General features: G+C 43.9%; 2 protein-coding genes and 1 long non-coding RNA gene across 10 annotated transcripts in view; 2 read left to right on the top strand and 1 right to left on the bottom strand.

Annotated features, from left to right (window-relative positions):
• tbc1d2 (TBC1 domain family, member 2) overlaps window positions 1-3,714 on the top strand; it is a 30,370-nt gene extending 26,656 nt beyond the window's left edge. For 2 of the 4 annotated variants that reach the window (XM_031798323.1, XM_020452751.2), the window contains exon 16: window positions 343-3,714. In XM_031798323.1, coding sequence (XP_031654183.1) covers window positions 343-547 — 205 coding nt within the window. In that variant the 3' untranslated portion in view covers window positions 548-3,714. The remainder of the gene's footprint in view (window positions 1-342) is intronic. The other 2 variants (XM_031798325.1, XM_020452750.2) reach the window with 2 other exon arrangements.
• Window positions 2,167-25,353, bottom strand: LOC109864796 (choline transporter-like protein 1). Of its 5 annotated transcripts, none has more exons than XM_031798326.1 (16): window positions 25,200-25,353; window positions 23,603-23,692; window positions 22,831-22,973; window positions 18,691-18,827; window positions 13,775-13,868; window positions 13,381-13,550; window positions 12,509-12,598; window positions 12,146-12,321; window positions 11,551-11,737; window positions 10,666-10,834; window positions 9,960-10,116; window positions 9,060-9,143; window positions 8,789-8,926; window positions 8,119-8,355; window positions 7,137-7,238; window positions 2,167-5,862 (listed from the first exon to the last, which is right to left on the bottom strand). In XM_031798326.1, the coding sequence occupies exons 1-16, from the start codon at window positions 25,314-25,316 to the stop codon at window positions 5,839-5,841; spliced, it is 2,115 nt and encodes a 704-aa protein (XP_031654186.1). In that variant the 5' UTR covers window positions 25,317-25,353; the 3' UTR covers window positions 2,167-5,838. The 5 variants fall into 5 exon arrangements, with proteins under 5 accessions (XP_031654186.1, XP_031654187.1, XP_031654188.1 ...); XM_031798327.1 differs by lacking the exon at window positions 25,200-25,353 and adding an exon at window positions 24,322-24,622; XM_031798328.1 differs by lacking the exon at window positions 25,200-25,353 and having other exon boundaries at window positions 22,831-23,027.
• Window positions 23,396-26,299, top strand: LOC116355071 (uncharacterized). The gene is made up of 2 exons (XR_004204290.1): window positions 23,396-23,506; window positions 25,805-26,299. It is a non-coding gene; the product is annotated as an uncharacterized LOC116355071 (long non-coding RNA).
• The last annotated feature ends 212 nt before the right edge of the window (window positions 26,300-26,511 follow it).

The following is a 26,511-nucleotide window of genomic DNA, read 5'->3' as shown; positions in this document are numbered from 1 at the left end:
CACCATATATAAGTCAGATAGCTCAGTTGTCTCAGCTATGGGCTCAACACATGGGAGAAAACGAGGCTATACAGCCAGAGGAGTGCATTGAGGGCAGCATTCACAGCAGTCTCATATCTCCAAACAAAGAGCAGACACGATTATCTCTGTCCAATGCATGCAAGTAAAACATGTGTGAGAGGGCTAAGTCTGGTGTTAGGGCCATACAGCTTATGGAGTATTTTGTGTCTATGCTGCTTACATAGAGTTCAATTCTGTGGTTTCTTTGTATGGAAATAAGCAGGCTGAGTAATCTTAGGCTTGTCTGTCTCCTGCCTCACTTTACTCTGTTCCCTCCAACAGGAAACTGACCAACATAGCCTTCAGCGACATGAACCCGTTCCCCATGAAGCTGTTGAAGAACCGGCGTGTGCTGCATCTGGAGCGCCTGCAGGGGGAGCTCAGAGAGCTGGAGGCCCAGCAGAGGGAGTTTGTCACAGAGAGCGCAGAGCGTAAGGACAAGGACCTGGACACTATACTTGTCAGTGAGGACGATGAGGACCTGTAGAGACTCTGGACAGAGGGATGGATCCTGTGGAACTAATGGCTCTAATGGTTTTGGAGTTCTAGACCATACAGCCATCTGATTAAGAATGGCCCTGCCGGTACAGAGTCTCAAGACCAATTCTTTACTGTATGTTATGGTCAAGAATACTACCTGACCAACCTCATTCTCTCTAGATCATATAATAGAGTGTACATGCACTGCCATAGGAATTAATGCAAAATACACAATGTACACATTTGCACACTTAATTTAACTACAGTATGTATTTCAACGAGCATATGTCACAGATTTTTATTTGACATGTTTCACTCGTTTGCCAAAAGGCACACTCCAGATTTTGGGTTGCAGCATATTTTGTCCAAATGCAGGATACTTGTGTGTTACTGTTTTGCATTTAGTTTACTTTTCCTGTCATTTGTGTATCATAACAAGATGTCAACTTTATGTATAATGTACAACTACGACAGTCAATGACAAGTTTACTTTCTCCAATTTATTACCTTGAAAAAAAAAAAACGAATATACATAAGAAATATAAAAAACAAAACATTGCCCAATGTTAAACAACCTTACTGCAGACATTTCTAAAAGCTACTGTTACACCAGTTAAACTGATGTTGCCTATCCAGAACAGTATCTCTCATTCCTGTGTGACAAGAATAGACGTGCAGTTTGTTTCCAAGAACGAAGAAGAGGTCGACTAACATCTCGAAAAACAGTGGCTTTGTTGCTGAGTAAAGCTATTGTTCTATCTGTTAAGTCACGTGGAGCTAATGCCGTAATATTCACACCCTACAAAGATGGCTCGCCCTGAGGAGCGAGGGAAAAACATGCAAGTCGTCTATGGTCCATCGTTTTGAGTATAGGTACTGGCTTTTACAATACTGGCTCTTCCTTCTCAGTAGTAGGGCATTCTGTCCGCGCTAATAGAAGCTGACAAATCAGGCCTTGCGTCTCAGCTATTCGCAGAGCAGTTTGCTTTACTGTCGTGTAAAGAAAAAGAAACCAGAACACCGTCTGAGGTTCAGTGTCTGATTTTCCCGTTGTGTGCATCAACTGGTAACGTTAAGAGTTTGGCAAACAGAAGGGTGTGGGTTATGACTGGGTGTGTTCAATGTACATATCGGACAAGGCTAAGTGAAACAGTCCCTCGGTCAAAGTCTTGATCTTCTATGATGGACACATAGTCGTATGAAAAAGTTTGGGCACACCTCTGAGGCTGCATAATAATTTACTCTGTTATCACAAATGATCAGTGGCATGCCATTTTCTAATAAAAGCTAAGTACTGGGGTAATGTCCAGACAAAGATTTTTAGTGTAGTAATATTAAGTTATGACATTAAATCAGATGTGAAAAATAGGCTATGCAAAAATGTAGGCACCCTTGTCATTCTGTTGATTTGAATACCTGTAACTACTCAGCACTGATTAATTGGGGTGGCAGGGTAGCCTAGTGGTTAGACCGTTGCACTAGTAACCGGAAGGTTGCAAGTTCAAACCCCCGAGCTGACAAATCTGTCGTTCTGCCCCTGAACAGGCAGTTAACCCACTGTTCCTAGGCTGTCATTGAAAATAAGAATTTGTGCTTAACTGACTTGCCTAGTAAAATAAAGGTACATTTTTTTTTTTTTTTTTTTTTTTAAACACCTTGATCCTGAATGTCAGGGATCTCGGCCCCAGTCTTGTGGTCGGATGCCAAGCTGTTGCCATACCAATTGGTGATGCATCCGGTCAACATGCTCTCAATGGTATGCTGTAGAACTTTTGAGGGCATTGCCGTCCCTCTTCACGACTGTTGGCTTGTTGGTATGCAATTGTTGGCTTGTGTGGACCATGGTAGATCCTTAGTGATGTAGACAATGAGGAACTTGAAGATCTCGACCCGCTCCACTAAATAAGAATTTGTTCTTAGCTGACTTGCCTAGTTAAATAAAGGTAAAAATAATCAAATAAAAATTGGAATAAACACTTTTGGTTTGGTGAGCTCATTAAGCCTTGAACTTCATAGACAAGTGCATCCAATCATGAGAAAAGGTATTTAAGGTGGCCAATTGCAAGTTGTTGTTCTTTGACTCTCCTCTGAAGAGTGGCAACATGGGGGCCTCAAAACAACTCTCAAAGGACCTAAAAACAAAGATTTTTCAACATTATGGTTGAGGAAGGCTACAAAAAGCTATTGCAGAGATTTAAGCTGTTAGTGTCCACTGTGAGGAAATGGAAGACCACAGGCACAGTTCTTGTTAAGGCCAGAAGTGGCAGGCCAAGTAAAATGTTGGAGGCGAAGGATGATGAGAACGGTCAAAAACAGCCCACAGACCACCTCCAAAGACCTACAACATCATCTTGCTGCAGATGGTGTCACTGTGCATCTGTTCAACAATTCAGCGCACTTTGCACAAGGAGAAGCTGTACGGGAGAGTGATGCGGAAGAAGCCTTTTCTGCACACACGCCACAAACATAGTCGCTTGAGGTATGCAAACGCACATTTGGACAAGCCAGCTTCATTTTGGAATAAGGTGCTGTGGACTGATGAAACAAAGATTGAGTTATTTGGTCATAACAAGGGACTTTATGCATGGCGGAAAAAGAACACAGCGTTCCAAGAAAAACACTTGCTACCCACAGTAAAATATGGTGGGGGGCTGTGTGGCCAGTGCCGGTACTGGGAATCTTGTTAAAGTTGAGGGTCGCATGGATTCCACTCAATATCAGCAGATTCTTGGGAATAATGTTGAAGAATCAGTCACAAAGTTGAAGTTACGCCGGGGCTGGAAATTTAAACAAGACAACGACCCAAAACACTGCTTAAAATCTACACGGGCATTTATGCAGAGGAACAAGTCAAATGTTCTGGAATGGCCATCCCAGTCCCCAGACCTGAATATCATTGAGAATCTGTGGGATGATTTGAAGCGGAGTGTCCATGCTCGGCAACCATCAAACCTAACTGGAGATGTTTTGTAAGGAGGAATGGTCCAAAATACCTTCATCCAGAAACTCAGAGGTTATGGGAAGCGTCTAGAGGCTGTTATTTTAGAAAAAGGAGGCTCTACTAAATATTGATGTGATATGTCTATTGGGGTGCCCAAATTTATGCACCTGTCTAATTTTGTTTTGATGCATATTGCACATTTTCTGTTAATCCAATAAACCTCATTTCACTACTGAAATATTACTGTGTCCATCAGTTATTTGATAGATCACAATGAAATTGCTGATCCAAACACCCAATTATTTATAAATGGTAATCATGGAAATTGTCAGGGGTGCCCAAACTCTTTCATACGACTGTACTCATGAATGACATGTCGTTTTCAGAGAAATGATGTTTAGTTATCAGTAGTCTGTCCTGTGCCTTAAGTGGATTCCTTGATTGCACTGGGCAGGTTCTCTCACTTGGGGAAAGGTCCATCCTCTAAAACATTTAAAGAAAAATCTCTACATTGTACTGACTGACAGCTAGTCATTCAACTATAAATATTTTACAAATACTTTAAATTAATCAGTGTTTAAATGAATACCATCTTAGTGCAATTCTTAACATGCTTTGCGCAATAGGGTTCTGCGGCAATGTTAATTCGGCTTGACCATTTTTTTTCTAAATGCATGCTCTTTAATATTTCATAGGTACATCAGTGTACGGTCTAGTAGTGTATTCCCGGAGAAAAGCGCACCAACAGACTTGTTTTCCTGTTTTGAAACATTAACAATGGTGTTGTGAAGGATGGCTGGCGCTTGTCATTCTCTCACACGAGAAGCTGAAAATGAAAAGGTTATCATGTGAACAGTCACAGCCATATCTCCCTTCAACATATCCACCAGGATCACGTCACAATATCAGAATACTATTCAGTCTTATCAACACATTAAACTCTCGTTACAAAATAACTGCATAAATCATGTGCAATTCATACCATTCTGAAACCCTTCACATAAACAAAAAGAGCATTTTTCTCACCTAGATCATTAAAAGCAACAACAAAAATGGGGGGGGGGGGGGGTCAAAGTTGTTCTTCAGTCGCTCCAATGGATTCAGTACTCTGGGTATCAAATACAAATCTACTGCAAAGAGAAGAGGGGACTTAAGGCTTACAGCACTTCTACCACCCCTCCCCCAAGTTAAACTGGGGAGTCCCGTCATTAACCAATAAGATGGGGGGGCACAGCCTATGGAACCGGTTAAGGCAAAGTGAGAGTGTGTCCACCTCCACTCCCCCCCCCCCACCTAACATCAGATGATAGCTCTATGCCAGGAACGTTTGTCTTTAAAAGCTGTAGTGCAAGTAGGAAGACATTTTTATAGCGGTAAATACTACATGGTGTTGCGTTATTGCTCGAGGGCTGCAAAGTCTGAGTTCACTTCCTACTGAGACTTCAGTGGAAGAGGACTCGTTACACCTCACCTGATTAGGTCAAATGTACATTGTCCATCAATCCCAACAATGACTGACTGGTTTGATAGAGGAACCAAGTGAGTCAAACTAGGGGACAATTGGTTGAGTAAGAAAAGCAACAGCCTTTGCAGCCCTCTGGATATTTCTCTGTAAATGTCATGCCCAGTTCATAATGAACTCTTAGTCCCTACCCCTAAACTTCTCATGGTCCCTTGTAGATCTAAGTGCCTAGGTGTAGGGGGGGGGGGGGGGGGGGGTAGACTTCCAAATCGCAGTAACTTTGTCTCTGTGTCCCTCCAAACCATGGGAACTACAAGTTGTCTTCCTCCTGCTGTAACACAGTTGTATGATCACATCCTCGGTTTCTGCACATCCCAAAAATCGCGCTGCAAAATTTAAAAAGAATCCCCTACACTCACTGGTAAAAAAATACATTTCCTTTCAAAACAAAATAACACTCTTCCATGATGCAGATTGAATTCAAATACAAACGTGAGTCTAACGTACTTAAGTTTCAGTGGTTGATTAAAAACACATCTAAGTGCTATCATTGCATGATGAATAAGTATCACGCTGATCGAGAAGTCCAACCAAAAGGCAAACTTGTTATGCAAAACGTTGACAACCCAGTGATTCAATACATTTTAGTACTGTGTTTGACTAGATGGCAATTCTTTGTCTTATAAAAAAGGACATCACTACGAAAAATGCATCAGCCTTTTAAAATATGCAGCGCTTCAATATAAAGTGCTTCATTACATTGTTATATCTTTTTTTACAGTTTCTTATTAAAATATTGTATCCCTGGAGTGAAACCATAGTAAACATGTTACACATTGGTAAAAATAAACATTTTGGAATGTCTTTAAAAAAAAGTCCCTTTAGGTGATTTTGGTCAAGCTGAACTTGTTCCTGGAGCCTGGAAAGCAAAGTTATTCAAGTCTTATTACTCCATTCACAGCATCACATGCAGTCATTGAAAAAAGTACTTGCATGGTAAAATAAATGGGTGGGAAAAGGGTTCGATTTTTTAAAAAGCTTGGAAATGTATGGATGAGAAAATGGTACGGAAAAGAAAATGGAAGCCATGCAGTGGAGTGGTGATGTTAAGATCCATCTTGTGACCTGAAAGCTGAGGGACACTCAGAGGAGGGCTGAGGGATACGCCTGTATATCCTTGGGCCAAAGCTGACTAGCTTGCGGTTATCAACAATGATTGTACATTATGACTAATACACATAGCTTATTAACTACTGGGGGAGATACTTCTACCTCTTAACTACAAAATTACAAGAATAACTTTACCCATAATGCTCTGAGTATCTAGGAGATAAGAAAAGGCCAAATCTACAAGTAAACAGATAGTTGCCAACTTCAGTAGCGCCTAACAGTGCTTTAAATAATTCCAGCAGTAAATGGAAATCCAGCAGCACCGTACAATAGACAGGCAAAAAAAATGTCCTATGTCCATCTTCCCATTGGTCCCTTTTTAGCAATGCATCAGCAGTCTGGCGTTGTTGTTTCTCACTGCTGTTTACTTTAGGGGGGTGGGGGGGGGGTGGACTGTTCATGGCATACTGTTTCTTTGTGTTCATCCCCCCCACCATCTTTCTAAGCTGACAGAAGAGCTACCAGACATGCCCCTATTTACCAAAAAGCACCATGGTGATAAGGCACAAAAAAAACTCCCAACTAATTTACACTTCAAGTTAAAGATGGCCAGGAGATGACAGGCAAGCAAAACAAAAAACAGTAAAAAAAGAAAAAGGAGGGATGGAATAGTTAGAGTTATTAGAGTTATTAGAGTTATTAGAGATGAGGGTGAGCAAGATGCTGTTGTGGTAAGTTAGTTAGCATGCTTTAGCTAGCATGCAAAGACAACGATCTAGATGGCGACGGCGTCTGTTCCTTTGGTTGTGGCTGAGGCACGACGACGGGGGAGGGTTTCTGGAGCAGCATGGCGAAGAGCACAAGTGTGGAGGTGGGCAGGTAGACGCAGAAGAAGAGGACCACGTCCTCGGTCAGGCAGAGGATCAAGGAGACCATGGTACACTGCTCCCCCAGGGCCCAGTCCACCAGCACCCCTACCAGGAGGTAGTACACATGGAACTCCTGCAGCTCCTCCCACTCTCCCCCGCCTCCGTCCAAGCCCCAGCCCACCTCAGTGTCACCGCCCTCTCCACTGTCACTCACCATGGGCTTCATCTCCGGCCCCTCCACCGACACCGCTTCAGTGGGGCGACTCCGCCCTCGCTCCACCACCCGTTCCAACTTCCTGCTGTTTTCCACAAACTCCTACAGGAAGAGATGGAAAGGAGTGTCATACCATGTGCTGAAACGCACCAGTGTCGGTTAATATACACTTAATATATCATGTGAATGGTCCCGTCTGGCTCAGTTGGTAGAGCATGGCACTTGCAACTCCAGGGTTGTGGGTTCGATTCCCATGGGGTACCAGTATGAAAGAAAAAATATAAAACTGTATGCACTCACTATTGTAAGTCTGCTAAAATGAAAACAATGTAAATTAATGCATTACCTTTGTCATTAAACCATAGAATCCTTAGCTTTAGTGTAGAAAAACAAAAACCTAGACTGAACAAAATTTAAACGGAACATGTTGGTCATATATTTCATGAGCTGAAATAAAAGATTCCAGAAATGTTCCATATGTACAAAAACTGTATTTCTCTTCAATGATGTGTACAAATGTGTTTACAACCCTGTTAGTGAGCACTTCCCCTATGCCAAGATAATCCATCCACCTGACAGATGTGGCATATCAAGAAGCTGATTAAAGAGCATAATCATTACACAGGTGCACCTTGTGCTGGGGACAATAAAGGGCCACTAAAATGTGCCGCTTTGTCACAACACAATGACACAGATGTCTCAAGTTGAGGGAGCGTGATATGCCACACCTGTCAGGTGGACGGATTACCTTGGCAAAGGAGAAATGCTCACTAACAGGGATGTAAACAAATTAGTGCACAAACTTTGAGCTAAATAAGCTTTTTGTGCATATGGAACATTTCAGGGATCTTTTATTTCAGCTCATGAAACATGGGACCAACACTTTACATGTTGCGTTTATATTTTTGTCCAGTATAGATACACATATAATTTCCCATTTCAACAAAATCCCACCAGTATGCCATATCTTCACGTAGATTACCATCAGGGCTTTGTCCATGTAGAACTCCTTGCCCGGTGTACCGTCGTTGTATTTGGTGTCAATGGCGAAGCAGAGGAAGAGTACGTCCACCACGATCTCGAAGATGGACAGGAAGCAGTGGGCCACCAGGAAGGCAAAGAGGCAGACAATGATGAGAGGGAGGACCCACTCTGCGTAGTCCCGCTGGTAATTCAGCAGCAGTACGCCGGCGAACGCTGTGGAAGTCACGATCAGGATCTGACCACGCACACACACAAACACACACTCAGGGTCAAAGGGTCAAAGTTTTACTCCTCAAATTCAGGGAATTGAACAGTCAACGCCACAGGAGGTTGGTGGCTCCTTAATTGGGGAGGACGGGCCCGTGTTAATGGCAGGAATGGAATTAGTGTAATGGTATCAAATACATGGTTTCCAGGTGTTTGATGCCATTCCATTTACTCTGTTCTGGCCATTATTATGAGCCATTCTCCCCTCAGCAGCCTCCCGTGAGTCCACGCAATCAAGCCCACACTCAATGTAACGGCTGCCCTTAACCACAGATCTAGGAACAGATTACCCTAACCCCATCCTAACCTTAATAATCAAGGGGTTGAAAAGTAGATCTGATCCTGTAACAGTGAATAGGGACTACTCTGAAGCCCTCAAGTATCCCAGCTGCCCCCCTCACCTTGCCCAGGAAGAGGACAAAGTCTCCCACGGCATTGATGGCGGCCACCCTCAGAGCGTTCTCTACCAGAATCACAAAGGCGTCGCGCGCCGACGTACAGAAACTGGTGCTGTTGATGGCTGTCGCCGCATACGCATTCTAAAGACAGAGAGAGCGGAGAGACTGTAGTCACTAAAGCAGACCAGCAGGACACAAACCAACTTACACCTGTTATCTATCCTCTATTTATATAAAACAAATATCCAATTAGGGGGAAGGAAAGCACTCCTACCTGATTCAAATAGTTGAGGCACTTCTCCAAACACCACAGGCAGCAGATACAGGTCTTCAACATGCAGCGAGCAAATGCATTTTCCTGTGTGAGAGAGAGATGGGGAAAGGTATCAGATGCACTATTCAAAAATAGATACAATAGTTTTCAAAACTGTTCCCTGCAGAGCTCCAGAACATAGTGTTCTCACATCTCCATGCTAAACCAAAAGATAGTGGAAACTGAAAGCAGCAGGCAGTCAGATTGCTGTAGGCTCCCCAACTGAACTGTAGGCCTACCCAACTGAACTGTAGGCCTACAGTTCAGGGCATTAGTCAGGTGAAGTTACCTCCACTTTCAGAACACTGGAGAGCTAATGCCAATTTATCCCTTCAATTCATTATGCTGCAAGGTGTCTCTCCATAGATCAAGTCAAGCAGCAACACTTGGGACGTGACAACAAACAGTAGGTTAAGGACAACAGACACTAACTCACATTACCCTCCAAGGAGAATAAAGAAACATACCTGTAAAGAAAATGACATAATAATATAGTAACATGGTTTACCAGATGTTTATCCAAAATGAGTTAGTTCAAATATATAGTCATTATATGTCCCATTTATTAACCAAACCAACACCCCTAATGTTACCAGCACTGTGTCAAACTCAAACAGCCATCTGAACATACATCCTCTCTCCTCTTAAAACTGTCCTAAACAGAGCAACAGAAGATGGCAGGTGTCATGTCACAACAATGTTGACATTGACAGCAATGTAAGATCTACTGGTGACAAGCGAACAAGCTAGCCTTGATTAGCTTGTACAGCACATCACTGTATGTAACATGCAGTATTTTATTAGTCTCCATACAATGAATGTCAGAGAGAGAGAGAGAAGTTAGTCAACAGGGTGCTTTACCTTGCCCTTGAGCTGGTTGTGGACGTACATGAGCATTAGGCGTGGGATCTTGACCAGGGTGATAATGAAGGAACCCTTGGCCACCGTGCCCAGGTGGTACCTCATCAGTCTCAGCACTGACGACAGGATGGGGGTGACTGGCAGCCTGGTCTTGTCCCTGAGACAGAGGAAAGGATAGAGGGAAATAGAATGGAGGCCAAATATATGAAGAGACCGAGAAGTTTAAATTGACATTCTTGTTCTTCTCTCTGGAATTCCCATAAATTCCTCGACTTTTGTTTTAGCAGAACACACTTCTGTGACAGACAATAAAATCGAATGTTATTACTAATCTTATAGCCGATATCCTATAGAATAAACATTTAAAATCAAATTGTATTTGTCACATGCGCCGAATACAACAGGTGTGGTACTTAGTGAAATGCTTTACTTAAAAGCCTTTTACCAACAATGCTTTAAGAAGTTAAGAAAAAATAAGTGTTAAGTAAAAAAAAGGTAACAAATAATTAAACAGCAGCAGTAAAATAACAATAGCGAGGCTACAGTATATACAGGGGATACCATTACAGAGTCAATGTGGAGGTTATATACAGGGGATACCATTACAGAGTCAATGTGGGGGGGCACCAGTTAGTCGAGGTAATATGTACATGTAGGTAGAGTTTGTACATAAACAAATCATGAAAATATAATTTCAGAGTCAGACCTTGTGTAGTAGTACGTTACCACAGCCCCAGCGACAGTCATCTGCTGGCAGGCCAGGATGAACTCACTGATCCAGATGAGGCCCACAGCGTGGTACCACGTCATGTACTGCAGAGTCCCAGTCAGGCGGAACTCTGTCAGACCTGTCTCCTCGTTCTGGACCGGGTTCCCTGAGGTGGACATCTCAGTCTCAGTCTAGTGGTCGGGACTAGTTTGGACAAGTTCCTGAATAAGGCCAATACAGTAAACTGAACTAAACCGTACTAGTGCGATGTCCTGTTGTGTTGGAATTCATCACTTACCATTTGTAAAGATTCTCTCTCTCTCACTCACTTTTGCTTCCAGTGCCAGGCCCCAGTACATCCAGAAGAAGAGAACCATTGCCCCGCTCCCTCCTCCACCCTCCCTCCCTCCCTCTCTACCCCTCTCCCTCCCTCACAGGTGGTCCCGAGAAAGAGCAGCACCAGGCCCCAGTACATCCAGAAGAAGAGAACCATTGCGCCGCTCCCTCCTCCACCCTCCCTCCCTCTCTACCCCTCTCCCTCCCTCACAGGTGGTCCCGAGAAAGAGCAGCACCAGGCCCCAGTACATCCAGAAGAAGAGAACCATTGCGCCGCTCCCTCCTCCACCCTCCCTCCCTCTCTACCCCTCTCCCTCCCTCACAGGTGGTCCCGAGAAAGAGCAGCACCAGGCCCCAGTACATCCAGAAGAGGAGAACCATTGCCCCGCTCCCTCCTCCACCCTCCCTCCCTCTCTACCCCTCTCCCTCCCTCACCGGTGGTCCCGAGAAAGAGCAGCACCAGGCCCCAGTACATCCAGAAGAGGAGAACCCTTGCCCCGCTCCCTCCTCCTCCACCCTCCCTCCCTCTCCCTAACCCTCCCTCACCGGTGGTCCCGAGAAAGAGCAGCACCAGGCCCCAGTACATCCAGAAGAGGAGCAGGGCCAGGAAGGTGCAGAAGGGCTGCAGGGTGAGCAACGGCAGGTGGATGAACACCTTGCCGGCCACGTGGAATAGGGCGATGGTCAGGGCCACTCGTTTCCTCATGAACAGCATCAGCAGGAGAAGGATCACCTGGGGGGGGGGGGGGAAATCACACAGAAAGAGAGAGAAGGGTATAGGAAGAGAGGGATGAGAGAGAGCGAGAGAAATTGGGATCAATAAGGAGGGAGAGGGATATAAATGAGTGAAGAAGAGAACAACAGGTCAAGAGAAGGTAGAAGGGACATAGGAAGACAAGGGGTAATAGAGAATGATGAAACAAAGGGAAGATGGCCAACAGGAGTGGGAGAGAGTGAGAGGAAGGTTAAAGAGAGAAAGGAGGGGGGAGTAAAAAAGTAGGGAGGCAGGAGTCAAGAGTTTGAGATTTCAAAGCAGCGCCAGCATTCAATCTGAAATGTCACACACACTCCACCCACAATTTACAAGGCTTGGTTGCCCAGTCTCCCTTTCATTCCAAACACAAACACTAACTGTACTCACTGTGAATACGGTGGCAGCGATGGCATACACCAGAAGTGCCTGGGCATTGTCCCTTGTCATCTCTGCTTCCTCCTTAGCATCTTTCGTCTCCGTAGTCTCTGCAGTCTCTTTAGATAAGGTCTTGTTGGCAGTTAACCGGTGGTCTATGTACAGCCACCACAGAATGCTTGTGCCCGCTACAGAAAAAACGGAGACACTTTCCATGATAGATTGAACACCGGCACACGGCTAAATGCAAAGAATTCAAAAATGATCATAGAATGACTGTTAGGTGCAAAACTATGGCACGGTTTTCAGTTGTTATTTTGATTGATCAAAACACTGCACAGGAAGTAAGGCCAGGAGACAGGTAAATGAGCTCACCCAGGGAGCCCAGGACCACCATGGCAGTGAGGATCCAGACCAGTACAGCAGAGATGTAGCGGATGATCAGCATTAGGATCATGGAGAGCACTGTAGCACAACACAGATCTAGGATCAGCTAACCCTGCCCTCGGGCCTCAACCCTAACCTCAACCATTTGGAATCAAAAACCAAAACTGACCACGAATCAGAACTCAAGAGAACCAGTTCACCAAGTGAAGATCGAGGATCAGCTAACCATATTCAAACCCTTTCCTTCCCCACCTTGACACAGCAGAACCTTGTCTTACTCTAACCCACATGTACTCTGAGCATTAACTCCCAAATGTACAAGTTCATGGCTCCCATGTCATGCCCTTTACCTGAGAGCTTCCTTCCTCTCATTCCAAAGAGTGCAGTCTCAGGGGGGACTCAAAGATGTGATGACTTTGCTGTATTTTCACCGAGCACTGTGTTTCTCCACCGTTGATGTCTGACCTACAGTAACTGCCTATGTACTGACACTACATACTGATATGGAGAAATCAGCAGAATGCACTAGAGCAGGACAGATGTTCCCTATGCAGGTCTATTCTTTACTGGCTCACATTAGGGAAGGCTCAGAGACTAGTGGGCCCCAGAAATACAATAAAGATTTAGTCATTCATTCTCACAAGACCAATCCCTCCCACTGAGTTCAGAGACTAAGGCCCTGTTCAGAAACAACCCATTAGCCCCTTCCCCTGGCTCTTCATGTACATCTGAAACAATTGGATAGGCATGGTAGTAGTTCCACCTTGTTCCCCAATGGGTGCAGATTTGGCCATATTGCTTATATCTATCCAGCATCCCCGAGATACTGCTGATAACAAACATGCTGATGAGGTCATCACCTAGCGCCAGCAGACAGAGGCCCACGATGATCTCCTTGCTGGCAATCACGCCACCGATCAGCCTGTGCAACACGCTGTTGTCGCTCACAAACGTCACCACAGCCTCTGCAAACTTGGCATAGCAGGAGATGTCCACCGGTGTGCAGCGGTTGAACACCGGGAGAGATTTGCTGTGGGATGGAACGAAGTAGAGGTCAAACGTCAAGGGGTCACATGACCTGGGAGGTTCTCTAAAACATGACCGGTTTGAAAAAATGACAGCTTAAAAAAATATATATGTACCCCCCTTTCTTGAGGTAATATCTAATCTATATGACTGGTGAAGTGAAAGTCCTGAATGAAAGTAAGCAATCTAAGCCTATTGAAATGAGGCCCTAATGTTAAGTCTTCCTACCTGGGTGGAACTGGAAGTTTGGGACATTTGTCAAACCTCTCTGGAAGGCTGGGGTATTTGTGACCGGCTAGTTCGTATGAACACAGCTCCGACCCTGAGTGAAATACAAAGACGTTTAACACAGGAAAGTGAAACCATAAACATACCTTGGAACATAAGGACGATTGATTTAAATTCAGTCTCCCCAGAAGTGATCAGTTATAGCTCAATGTGTTGTCTAAACCAACATATGCTGATCCATATTTCATCCTTTCCCCTTCATGCAACTGAGCACGTTACACAATCTTGTTCTTAACGGTGTTACGCTCACTGCCACAGGAATTCAGAATCAGAACACAAGACCTCTGGAGAAGACAAAGTTACATAACCCCAGCCCAGTCTATCATGGGGCATACATGGAGTGCGTGTGTCACAATAAGTATATACAGTGCTGACAGGAGACACGTAAGCCTGGCAGAAGGACGGGCTAGGATAGCACAAACAACAGTACCCATACAGCAAGGGGTGGCATTGGCCTTAATGGTGCCTTTGTTCATCTAGTTCGCTCTCCACATGTGCCAAGGTGCCTGCTGTGCCAGAGTGTGTGTTGAATGAAAGGACAGTATTAAGGGAAGATGGCACGCGGGATCACGGTCATGTCAGTGTTTGTAGAAAGGGTTTGTCGTTCCAAAGGATGGCAGTGATTCACTGTCAATGACGTGATGGATGGCTGCTGGAACGATGACCTAGTAGCCTTCTGTTTATGGGGGTGGGGTGGGTGAGAAACAACTGCTCCTCATAGCACTCTTTTCTAACGGAACAATCTTTCCAATTTTTTTTTTTAATGCCGCTCATCTAACAATTTGTGGTGATGAGTTTTTTTGTTTTTTTTCATGGATATGATGTGAGATTGTGATGAATAAAATGCAAGTGCTTCCTTTCAAAACAATTCACGACACGATCACTATTCTAATCAATAACTTGTATGTGCTGGGGTCCAAAGCATTATCAGTAGAGAGTTACTGAGAGGAATAGAGAATCCGTCAATGATTCAATATGCTGTCAGTGTTATGCTTTTGTGTGCTTTGATGGCAGAAAAGCATATTGCTGACAGCAGTGGTGACCTGTCATTCAGGGCGTAAAAATAATATATATATATACACACACACATAAACACACACACGTTCAAAAGTTTGGAGTCACTTAGAAATAACTTTGTTTTTGAAAGAAAAGCACATTGTCCATTAAAATATCAAATTCATCAGAAATATAGTGTAGACATAGTTAATGTTGTAAATGACTATTGTAGCTGGAAACGGCAGAATTTTTTAATGGAATATCAACATAGGCGTACAGAGGCCCATTATCAGCAACCATCACTCCTGCGTTCCAATGGCATGTTGTGTTAGCTAATCCAAGTTTATCATTTTAAAAGGCTAATTGATCATTAGAAAACCTGTTGGCAATTATGTTAGCACAGCTGAAAACTGTTGTCCTGATTAAATAAGCAATAAAACTGGTTTCTTTAGACTAGTTGAGTATCTGGAGCATCAGCATTTGTGGGTTCGATTACAGACTCAAAATGGCCAGAAACAAAGACCTTTCTTCTGAAATTCGTCAGTCTAGTCTTGTTATGAGAAATGAAGGCTATTCCATGTGAGAAATTGCCAAAGAAACTGAAGATCTTGTCCAACGCTGTGTACTACTCCCGTCACAGAACAGCGCAAACTGGCCCTAACCAGAATAGAAAGAGTGGGAGGCCCCGGTGCACAGCTGAGCAAGAAGACAAGTACATTAGAGTGTCTAGTTTGATAAACAGATGCCTCACAAGTCCTCAAATGGCAGCTTCATTAAATAGTACCCACAAAACACCAGTCTCAACGTCTACAGTGAAGAGGTGACTCCGGGATGCTGGCCTTCTAGGCAGAGTTCCTCTGTCCAATGTCTGTTCTTTTGCCCATCTTAATGTCTTTTATTTTTATTGGCCAGTCAGATATTACTTTTCTTTGCAACTCTGCCTAGAAGGCCAGCATCCCGGCAAGCCTTTTTGTCCTAGACTTGGCACTCCGGTACCGCTTGCCATGCGGTAGTAGAGAAAACAGTCGGACAATTTTTAGGGACTTCCTCAGACACAGCCTGGTGTAGAGGTACTGGATGGCAGGCAAATTAGCCCCAGTGATGTACTGATGATGATGTACTACTACCCTCTGTAGTGCCTTGCGGTCAGAGGCCGAGCAATTGCTGTACCAGGCAGTGATGCAAACAGTCATGCTCTCGATGTTGCAGCTGTAGCACCTTTTGAGGAGATTTGACCCATGCCAAATCTTTTTAGTTTCCTGAGGGAGAATAGGCTTTGTCGTGCCCTCTTCACGACCGTCTTGGTGTGTTTGGACCATTCTAGTTTGTTGGTGATGTGGACACCAAGGAATTTGAAGCTCTCAACCTGCTCCACTACAGCCCCGTCGATGAGAATGGGGGAGTGCTCGGTCCTCCTTTTCCTGTAGTCCACAATCATCTCCTTAGTCTTGGTTACGTTGAGGGATAATTGCATCATCTGTGGATCTGTTTGGACGGTATGCAAATTGGAGTGGGTCTAGGGTTTCTGGGATAATGTTTATACTGACTATGTCCGTCGTCGCTCGCTCATTAAGGTCTTAATCAAAATTACGGATTGCCTCTTATCCGCTTGTCATCCCCTTATACCATAGTTTGTACATCTAAATTGTCAGTAGAAACCTCATTTGTTTAAGCAAGTCAGCCATATCAGCTATGTTTTTTTAAAGGGAGTAAATGAAGCTGAATTAACTGAATTCGCTGGTGATGCGTTGTGCAGACCTCACTACCCTCTGGAGAGCCTTACGGTTGTGGGCGGAGCAGTTGCCGTACCAGGCGGTGATACAGCCTGCCAGGATGTGCATCTGTAGAAGTTTGTGAGTGCTTTTGGTGACAAGCCGAATTTTTGCTTTTGGTGACAAGCCGAATTTCTTCAGCCTCCTGAGGTTGAAGAGGCGCTGCTGCGCCTTCTTCACGATGCTGTCCGTGTGGGTGGACCAATTCAGTTTGTCTGTGATGTGTATGCCGAGGAACTTAAAACTTGCTACCCTCTCCACTACTGTTCCATCGATGTGGATAGGGGGGTGTTCCCTCTGCTATTTCCTGAAGTCCACAATCATCTCCTTAGTTTTGTTGACGTCGAGTCAAACTTGATGATTGAGTTGGAGGCGTGCGTTGCCACGTAGTCGTGGGTGAACAGGGAGTACAGGAGAGGGCTCAGAACGCACCCTTGTGGGGCCCCAGTGTTGAGGATCAGCGGGGGTGGAGATGTTGTTGCCTACCCTCACCACCTGGGGGCGGCCCGTCAGGAAGTCCAGTACCCAGTTGCACAGGGCGGGGTCGAGACCCAGGGTCTCGAGCTTGATAACGAGCTTGGAGGGTACTATGGTGTTAAATGCTGAGCTGTAGTCGATGAACAGCATTCTCACATAGGTATTCCTCTTGTCCAGGTGGGTTAGGGCAGTGTGCAGTGTGGTTGAGATTGCATCGTCTGTGGACCTATTTGGGCGGTAAGCAAATTGGAGTGGGTCTAGGGTGTCAGGTAGGGTGGAGGTGATATGGTCCTTGACTAGTCTCTCAAAGCACTTCATGATGACGGAAGTGAGTGCCACGGGGCGGTAGTCGTTTAGCTCAGTTACCTTAGCTTTCTTGGGAACAGGAACAATGGTGGCCCTCTTGAAGCATGTGGGAACAGCAGACTGGGATAGGGATTGATTGAATATGTCCGTAAACACACCAGCCAGCTGGTCTGCGCATGCTCTGAGGGCGCGGCTGGGGATGCCGTCTGGGCCTGCAGCCTTGCGAGGGTTAACACGTTTAAATGTTTTACTCACCTCGGCTGCAGTGAAGGAGAGGCCGCATGTTCTGGTTGCAGGCCGTGTCAGTGGCACTGTATTTTCCTCAAAGCGGGCAAAAAAGTTATTTAGTCTGCCTGGGAGCAAGACATCCGGGTCCGTGACGGGGCTGGTTTTCTTTTTGTAATCCGTGATTGACTGTAGACCCTGCCACATACCTCGTGTCTGAGCCGTTGAATTGAGATTCTACTTTGTCTCTATGCTGACGCTTAGCTTGTTTGATTGCCTTGCGGAGGGAATTGCTACACTGTTTGTATTCGGTCATATTTCTGGTCACCGTGCCCTGATTAAAAGCAGTGGTTCGCGCTTTCAGTTTCACGCGAATGCTGCCATCAATCCATGGTTTCTGGTTTGGGAATGTTTTAATCGTTGCTATGGGAACGACATCTTCAAAGCACATTCTAATGAACTCGCACACCGAACCAGCGTATTCGTCAATGTTGTTTTCTGACGCAGTACGAAACATATCCCAGTCCACGTGATGGAAGCAGTCTTGGAGTGTGGAATCAGATTGGTCGGACCAGCGTTGAACAGACCTCAGCGTGGGAGCTTCTTGTTTTAGTTTCTGTCTGTAGGCAGGGATCAACAAAATGGAGCCGTGGTCAGCTTTTCCAAAAGGAGGGCGGGGCAGGGCCTTATATGCGTCGCGGAAGTTAGAATAGCAGTGATCCAAAGTTTTGCCAGCACTGGTTGCGCAATCGATATGCTGATACAATTTAGGGAGTCTTGTTTTCAGATTAGCCTTGTTAAAATCCCCAGCCACAATGAATGCAACCTCAGGATGTATGGATTCCAGTTTGCAAAGAGTCAAATAAAGTTTGTTCAGAGCCATCGATGTGTCTGCTTGGGGGGGAATATATACGGCTGTGATTATAATCGAAGAGAATTCCCTTGGTAGATAATGCGGTCGACATTTGTTGTGAGGAATTCTAAATCAGGTGAACAGAAGGACTTGAGTTCCTGTATGCTTTTGTGTCACCACTGGCTGACAGTGTCCACTCTGTTTCCCTAGGGGCCCTACTCACTCACCATTGTGCATGGCGAATCTCTTGAGGTCCTGGTACGTCTTCAGCTCTTCATCAGGACACAGGGACACACACAGGGCCATGGACTTGATCTTCCTCTGCACTATGTCAATGTTACATGGGTCCAGGAAGAACACATACCTGCAGACAAATCAGACAACAAAATATCTGTTCTTTATCAATAACACCTACATAAGGGATGGGTAACAAGGAATGTGAGAATTTGTCAGCAATTCGTTTAACAGTTTATCAATAAAATCTGTTTCCCATCACAAATATGAGGAATGAGTCACGAGATGTGAAATTGTGGAAACATGTGATTCTGAGAGAGGAAAACAAAGAAGCCTACACCTCCCCTCAATGTCCTGTTCATTTTGGGGACAAAGCAAACCCACTGCCTCAACAACACGTTATCCACTGAGATATGATAGAATGTCACGAGATAGAGAGCCTTTGGCTGCTGCTCCTGGAACTGGTCCATGGGACTTGGCAGTGGAGCGGAGAGTGGAAGGAACAAGGACATGTCAATAAGAGAATCCTTCACTGTGGTCCATCTGCCTGGTGCTTTTATACACTAGGGGGTGGGCACCTCACCCACGCCCCCCCTCACACACACACACACACACACACACACGGGTCGTTTCATGTAATTTCAGCAAGTAATGACACCCACCATCTCAGATTGTTCTGAACTCGTTTCTGTAGTTAGAAACAGATCCAATTAGCATTCCTGCAACATTATTTTGTTGAAATATAATTTGACCTCAGAAATGGATTGCACCTAAATTTGACATTAATTCATAGAACATTCAATAAATATAGTACCTAACATCCAATTTGGACCAAAAGTGTTTTCTACTAACAATGATTAAGAATCCAAAGAAATTGTCAGAAGCCACCCACAGACCCCTCACACCAATCCCTCCCCAACAACCAGTATCAGTTCTCTATGTCTGACAACACAGGCGGTTGTGGCACCTTACTGGGGAGGACGGGCTCATAGTAATGGCTGAAATAGAATACATGGAACGGTATCCAACTCAAACACATGGTTTCCATGTGGTTGATACCATTCCATTCACTCCGTTCCAGACATTATTATGTGTCTGACAAGTAGTATGAAGCTGCAGCTCTGAGTACTGATTCTTCATACTATGTATTGTATTCTCAGTGAATTTGGTGATGTTTTTTTCTCCTGTTCAGAGAAATTAGTCACTGAAGTTGTTTGTTTTATGTCCTATCCGACATCCTGATATAACCAGGTTCTCACCACTAGATGGTGCCGTTCCTGCTATTAGGTCAACAAAGTTTGAAGTACCCCCACCTCTAAAATGTTAAAGGGATAGTTCACCCATTTTACAAAACGACATTGTTTCCTTACCCTGTAAGCAGTATATGGACAAGATTTGAATTTCTGGTGATTCATAAGCTGGCACAGTGGTTTGCACTGCACACATGCTTGTTGAAAGGAAGATAGATATGAAAATCAAGTCACACTGGATTTATCAGAATATTTTAGGGCAGTTTGACTTTCTCTAAGGTCAGTTCTTCCTAACAGTGGAGGTTAGGATCAGACTTAGACTGATCCTGGATCAACCAGCTGCCATGGCCAGAACAATACGTCTACTGCGCTGTACTGTTTACATTTGGCCCATGCCTTGTGAATGAGGAGCTGCTTAACTGTACTAGCCAAATAAACCCTGACCAGCTATCACTTAAGCTCGGACTTTGTTGTCACTGACTCTATTGTGTGACACCAGCCTATACCTTAAAAAGGTTGCTAGGGCAGGACTGAAAACAGCATTGAACATAACCTCAACTTGGCCTACATTGCTAGGATTACATTATCCACCCCAGCAATGCTAGACTTTTTCGCCCACAGAATTGCAAAAATAGACACTTTCGAACAAACAATGTCTGAGTACCACCAAGAAAGATCACAGCTGTGTTATTGTTATTTCCGCATTCAAAACAACTGGGAACTGGGCAATCTCCGACGTCCGACTTCAGTGCATTCAAGACAACTCAGAACTCTGAAAAAAAACAAGTTCCAAAAGGGACAAATCCAACTTGTAATTCCAAGTCAGGAATTTAGGAACATTTTTCTAGAGCTCTGACTTTCTGACATTCTGGCCTGAAGGTCACACACGTCATGATTAGTCTTGAAAGCACCATAGGTCTAATGACATGAAGAGAAGATATACCAAGAGAGAGAAGGAAGTGAGGTGAAGAATAAGAGAGAGAGAGAGAGAGAGAGACAGAAACAGGATTGACAGCTGTGTAGTCCTTAATTGAATCCCATGACAGCTGCCTTCTCAATTGAGTTCAGCATCAGGTGGTTGCGTTCGCACCGAGGCCTGTCAGTCAAGCCTCACACCCTCTCCACCAAACTCTTCTACACACTCACACACCCTGCCGCTGGGGCCAGCATTAATCAGGTGGTCTCAGTCTACAGCACCAGTCTGTCTGTGTGTGTGTGTGTGTGTGTGTATCAGTCACATCAATAGCCCAATCCTGGGAGGGGCCGTCAAGGTGCTTTAATGAAGCATATAATTGCTAGCTAATGTGATGATTATGGACCGGGGAAGCTAACCAGTGAGCCTGAAAAAGGTTCTCAAGGGCAGAAGCCATTTCATTTCAAAATAGTTATGTCGATAAAACCTCCATCTATACATTTGCATGTGCTCGTCAATAAACATACAACCACACCTTTGACACCCATGTCAGACTATTACCCAGGACTAGAGGCTAGGGGATTATTTCAGACTGGGCATGCTAGTCACTGTGGGATCAATCAACACAATAGCCATGTACAACCAAGGGTCCAATATCCCTATAGCTATTCATTTAAATAGCCTTACCTGCAGGTGTGTCTTTACACAACACAACCCTACCACAAGCATCAACAGCACACTATAAGTGAAATCAGTTTACTCATTGTTGGTATAACTCTCTCTAAAATGGGACTGAAGACACTATTCAGGAGACACATTAAAAGGGTGGGTGTTATGTGCAGCACAGCCAGTTTGTAGTTGTTCAAAGGAAGAGTGAGAGAGACAAGGCAGTGTCTGCACCACCCAACAGACAGAGAGACAAGGCAGTGTCTGCACTCTGCACCACCCAACAGTGCAGAAACAAAGTAAACAATGATCTATGGAAAGAAAGAGAAGGGAGAAACCTACAGAGACCTAGAAAGAAAAATAAAGAAACATAAATAGTGAGCGAGAGAGAAAGAGAGAGAGAAATACAAAAAGAGAGAAAAAGACTGCCAGCCAGTGACATCGGAGTCTTCATCACAACAATTTGGGTGACAGGGTCCTCCTGGTGTGAGCCAGCACCCTCTCAAGAAACGTCTACCTCCGTTCACTTACATAGTCACTGACTGATACCAAGCTACTTTCTCTCCCTCTCCCCATTCCCTATGACTAGCTATATCTTGTGTCTGTAAACATTGGCAGCAGGGCAATGCATACCATTTATACACACATTAACACAATGGACGAATTCTATGTTCAATAGGAAGAAACTAGCATCATTATTTTAAACAATGAAAAATGACATGTTCCATTGTTTCATCAGCAGTCTGGCCAAACGGTAAGAGGAAAAACGTCAAGCAGGGCGAATTCAAACCCATTAATATTTCTTGACTGACACTCCGGCAAAACCAAAAAGAAATGAATTACCCTGTGCTGATGACCCACAGGTCTGTACCACAGGAGGTATTCTAATTCCTAATTCTATGGTACCCCTAGCCAACCATTAAGCACACAGTCAATCCAAAGAGGGGAAAGTAATCAGCATGCAATGCAAATTAAGTGGCTGAAATACCAGTGTTCCCAGAGGGTGGTGCAGGCAGTAAGTACAGTTGACCGTGACAGAACGTCCTACTCCTGAGGCCTCTGCATATTTATTCAAGGTTCTATTTATGCCAGTAGCGTCCAGATCACGGTTAAAATGACTGCAATTTGACATTTCAATTGAACCAATGAGCAACGGGGCAAAGCTATTTCTTAATATTTCTCAATGAGGGATAATTCGCCCTACCATTTGTGTTTGTAAACATAGGGTTGGGTTTTGGCAAATGTCACTGCCACTTCAAGATAGAAGTGTGTGAAGTAGGTGAGAAGTGTGTGAAGTGACTCACTTTTTGTCCGTCTGATCCAGTCCACTCAGCCGGACCCCTTCGATCTGCTCATTGCGTTGGCCGCAGGTGTTCCCGTAGCTGTCATACCCAAAGACCAGGCGGCCTGCGCCCCCCGTGGCGATGGTGAACCCACAGATACTCCCCTGAGAGAAGCATTACCAAGCATTAGCATCCAATGCTACAAATGCAATACGTGCCTGTGTGAAAGTGGGGTATGGATTTGTATCAATATATTGTTGACAGGTATAAAATGCAATGTACCATCCTTACTGTCTAACTGCAAAGTTTAATTACCAGTGGTTTTTAAGTATTCAGATTCAAATCCCAGAAATGGAATAGTACTTAATCTGTTACAACAGTCTCTCTCTCTCTCTCTTCTAATTCTAGTTGCATATTTGATTCCCACTTTTTCATTGCCTGGTCTGAGAGTTGAATATCTATTCAGATCAGTTAGTTAGTTTCATACATTTTAGCCACAATGTCAACCATTCTCAAAAGTCTGAGCACACTTCAAGTTTAAACTTCAGCAGATGTTAATTGTCTGCATGCTTGGAGACAATTGGCTGAGCGAAGGTGGTAGGTGTGGTAACCTAACAGGTGCCACTAGTCAGGCAATCAATCAGCTGGGCATTTAAAAAAAGGGTGTCATAGGAGGAGTTGAACGACTTTCATTGAGGTGAGCCTTGTATTCAAATGTAGTTTAACATACATGTATGGTATTACATTGTACATCGTTTTCAATTGTAAAATGAATAGGCATATATATACTTACCATTCCAACACAGAATACAGTAAATAAAAGGAACCACGGCAAATCCGTGCAACTTCGATCCTCCAAGGGTTTCCATTCTCTCTTTGTCCTCTGGAAAACAACATACCAAAACATCGTCGGTGCCACATTAGCAAATAGGATGCAGTCTATATGCGTCTGTCAATTCAAATGTGAAACTGTAGGCTACACATGTTATTTCACACAAAAAATATACAATGGCACGCAATTTCATTGACATCTTATTTTCGTAGATAGACTGTGGCCGAATGTAGTGAAACATTACTTGGCGTTAAACATTACTTGGCGTTAAACACATTTAACGATATTCTACTATTCTTCATTGTCAAGGCGCTGTTCAATTGCGTCAAATCTCGCACGTTGCGAGAGGTTTGTTTACAAAGCTAACGGTGCTCACGAGCTATTTATGGTATGCAAAGCTGCTTTCAAGCGGTAGCTTGATGTCGGTGGTAATGAACTAAACTAGAAAACCATTGTGGCAAGTTATAGCTCGATATTTCTTCGGCATCAATAATAGGATTACCACTACTCTTCCCCGATGAACATAGCCTAGGTTTATCTAATCTGACTACGGTGGTGAGAATTGTCATTGGATGCCAGCGGTCGCAACAATATAAGCAGTGCAATCGCCGTTGCATGCATGATGTTTAAGGTGCAATTAAATGGATGCAACATGGGGGTGGAGGAAACCGTTAGCTTACCTCTGTGCTACCGCAGCATCCCATTGCAGTCAAGGGTTAGATTTGAGAAGGACTAAATGCTACAGCACAAAAACCCAAACTTGCAGGGAGTTAAGGGTATTATGTTTACCCTGCATGAATTGCAAAACACCGATTGGAACGATTTGTAGATTAGAAAGGCGACACAAATGGTATATTCCATCCAAAATGCATACTAATATCTATCTCCTTCCTCCAGGTATAAGGGATTAATAGTTTAGGATTTATCGCACCACACTTCCTGGTGGATTGTGCAGATGCAGCCGGAAAAGGAACGTAGCGTCCATTCATGCGACTGCGCATTTGGTACCCGACTATAACCGGAGGATGGCGGGACTTCTAAAAGCACGGCTTTCTCTTTGTATCCTAATGTCCATTTACTCTAACTACACAATATGACTCACACGCCCATGATAAACTATTAGACATTAAAAACTGGAGGAGTTATGGGCCTAAGAAAACATAACCCTAATGCACATCAATTTAAAAATGAATAGGCCAGCTAAGGGGGCATGAAATGTTCCAATTAATATGTATTGTCAGCGCTCCCATTATCAAATTAACATAATGGATTGACCATTTCCATTAATCTAAATCGAAATTGTTCATCAGAGGTTAATGCGATTTTTTATCAGCCAATAAATTATGCTATATAGCCTAGGCTACTTGATCAATATTCTAGCAACTACCTATAATTTACTTGTTTTTGAAAGATTTGTTCGTAAACCAATCATCTTAATCAAATGTATGCTGTATGATAATGTATGACTAGCATACACATCTTTTAAACTGGGGGGGGGGGGGAAAGAAGCATAAATAACTTTTCACAATACCAAAATATATATTAACGCTTTTCTCACTCTCATACGGTATCCAGGATTTTTCTGCACGCTGTATTCTGTCCCCAAATAAGGGTTGTCCACTGTTTTCCTGGGCCTTCCTTGCTGGGTACCGCTTGTCGAACTTCTCTGTTCCATCTTCTTTGCTGTGTGGGGCACAGCACTGGCAGGGAGATGCCAGTCTGAAGGCAGAAAGAGGGTCCTTTGTTGCATTGTTTTCTGTTGTACCAGGGAGAGAGTGCGCTGTGTGTGTGTTTGTGCGCGTGAATGTGGGTGTGTGATGTTTATTTTTAAGGCTGTAATGAGTGAGTGCATTATCAACCTTTGGCATGCCTTTTTAAAATATAGGGATTGGAGCGATACAGTATGTGTCCAAAGTACTAAATTAGTAGTTTGTTTTTCTTGTCCTTTTCGATTATCAATCCCTGTTTTTACCATCAACTGTAGGGCTACAATTTAGACAAAACATTTCTAAACAAATTCTGTGTTCTCTGTATTTGTTTTGATTTAATTGTAAATACCGACATGTACAAGATTATGATGGATTAATGGGCAACATTTGATGAGATCATTCCGTATGTGATTTATCTTTGTACAATACAAATGTCTTGCCATTTTGGTTTCAGCCACTAGAGGGAAGTCACACCTTGTGTAAAAGAAGTTGGAGAAGTCGGCAGTAAAGTGGACCCAACAGCAAAAGATGAAACGGATGGAGTTGTCAAAGATTCAGGACGTCTGAACTGGCTACCTCTACTCATCACCTTGACTACATTTGTTTGTACATTGTTTTTAGTACATTGTACTAAAAACCAATCTCACAGCTCACTTAGATCACTCCAGTTGAAGGAAAGGAAGTAAAGAAAGCGGACATCTTTGAACTATTTAGTTGCATTAGTTTCTCACTTACGAGAAGATCTACATAGTACATGGTAGCAAAACTACAACAATTGTCCCCTTTTGCACTCCTATCTGTGAGCTACTATGATATGTCTAGGCATTCCATTAAACAGCAAATCAGAGGTTTTGAGAAAGGCCTATGTATAAACCAGACTAAATAACAGAGTTTATCTTGTTTTAGGGAGTGGATCTCATGACTATCTGGATGACTAAATGTGACGACACAGCATTTCAACTAAATGTGCCATCCTCACTTGTCATGCTTTTTTTGGACAATATCTCCTGAGTCGACCATTGCTTTTTGTTTGTCCCTATATGTGTGTGGTGGGCTCCAAATCTGTAGCTCGAACCTTTCACTTCCATTTGTTACCTAATATGTAGCATATTATTTAGCAGTCTTTTTGCAGTAGGGGGCAGTTTCTTGTTTTTGTTGGCC

This window comes from Oncorhynchus kisutch, linkage group LG19, assembly GCF_002021735.2.
Source record: "Oncorhynchus kisutch isolate 150728-3 linkage group LG19, Okis_V2, whole genome shotgun sequence".
In the NCBI taxonomy this organism is placed as follows: Eukaryota; Metazoa; Chordata; class Actinopteri; order Salmoniformes; family Salmonidae; genus Oncorhynchus; species Oncorhynchus kisutch.
Note: the sequence above shows the minus strand (reverse complement) of the source record. Positions and strands in the feature narration are given on the sequence as shown.

What these genes read in the sequence shown, in the direction of transcription:
- LOC109864796 (XM_031798326.1), bottom strand. Translation starts at nt 25,316, where the DNA reads ATGGAACAGAGAAGTTCGACAAGCGGTACCCAGCAAGGAAGGCCCAGG. An exon ending in ATCCTGGATACCGTATGAGA is followed by an intron (nt 23,693 to 25,199) that starts GTGAGAAAAGCG and finishes GTTGTTTTCCAG; the next exon opens with AGGACAAAGAGAGAATGGAA. An exon ending in ACATGGACAAAGCCCTGATG is followed by an intron (nt 7,239 to 8,118) that starts GTAATCTACGTG and finishes CTCTTCCTGTAG; the next exon opens with GAGTTTGTGGAAAACAGCAG.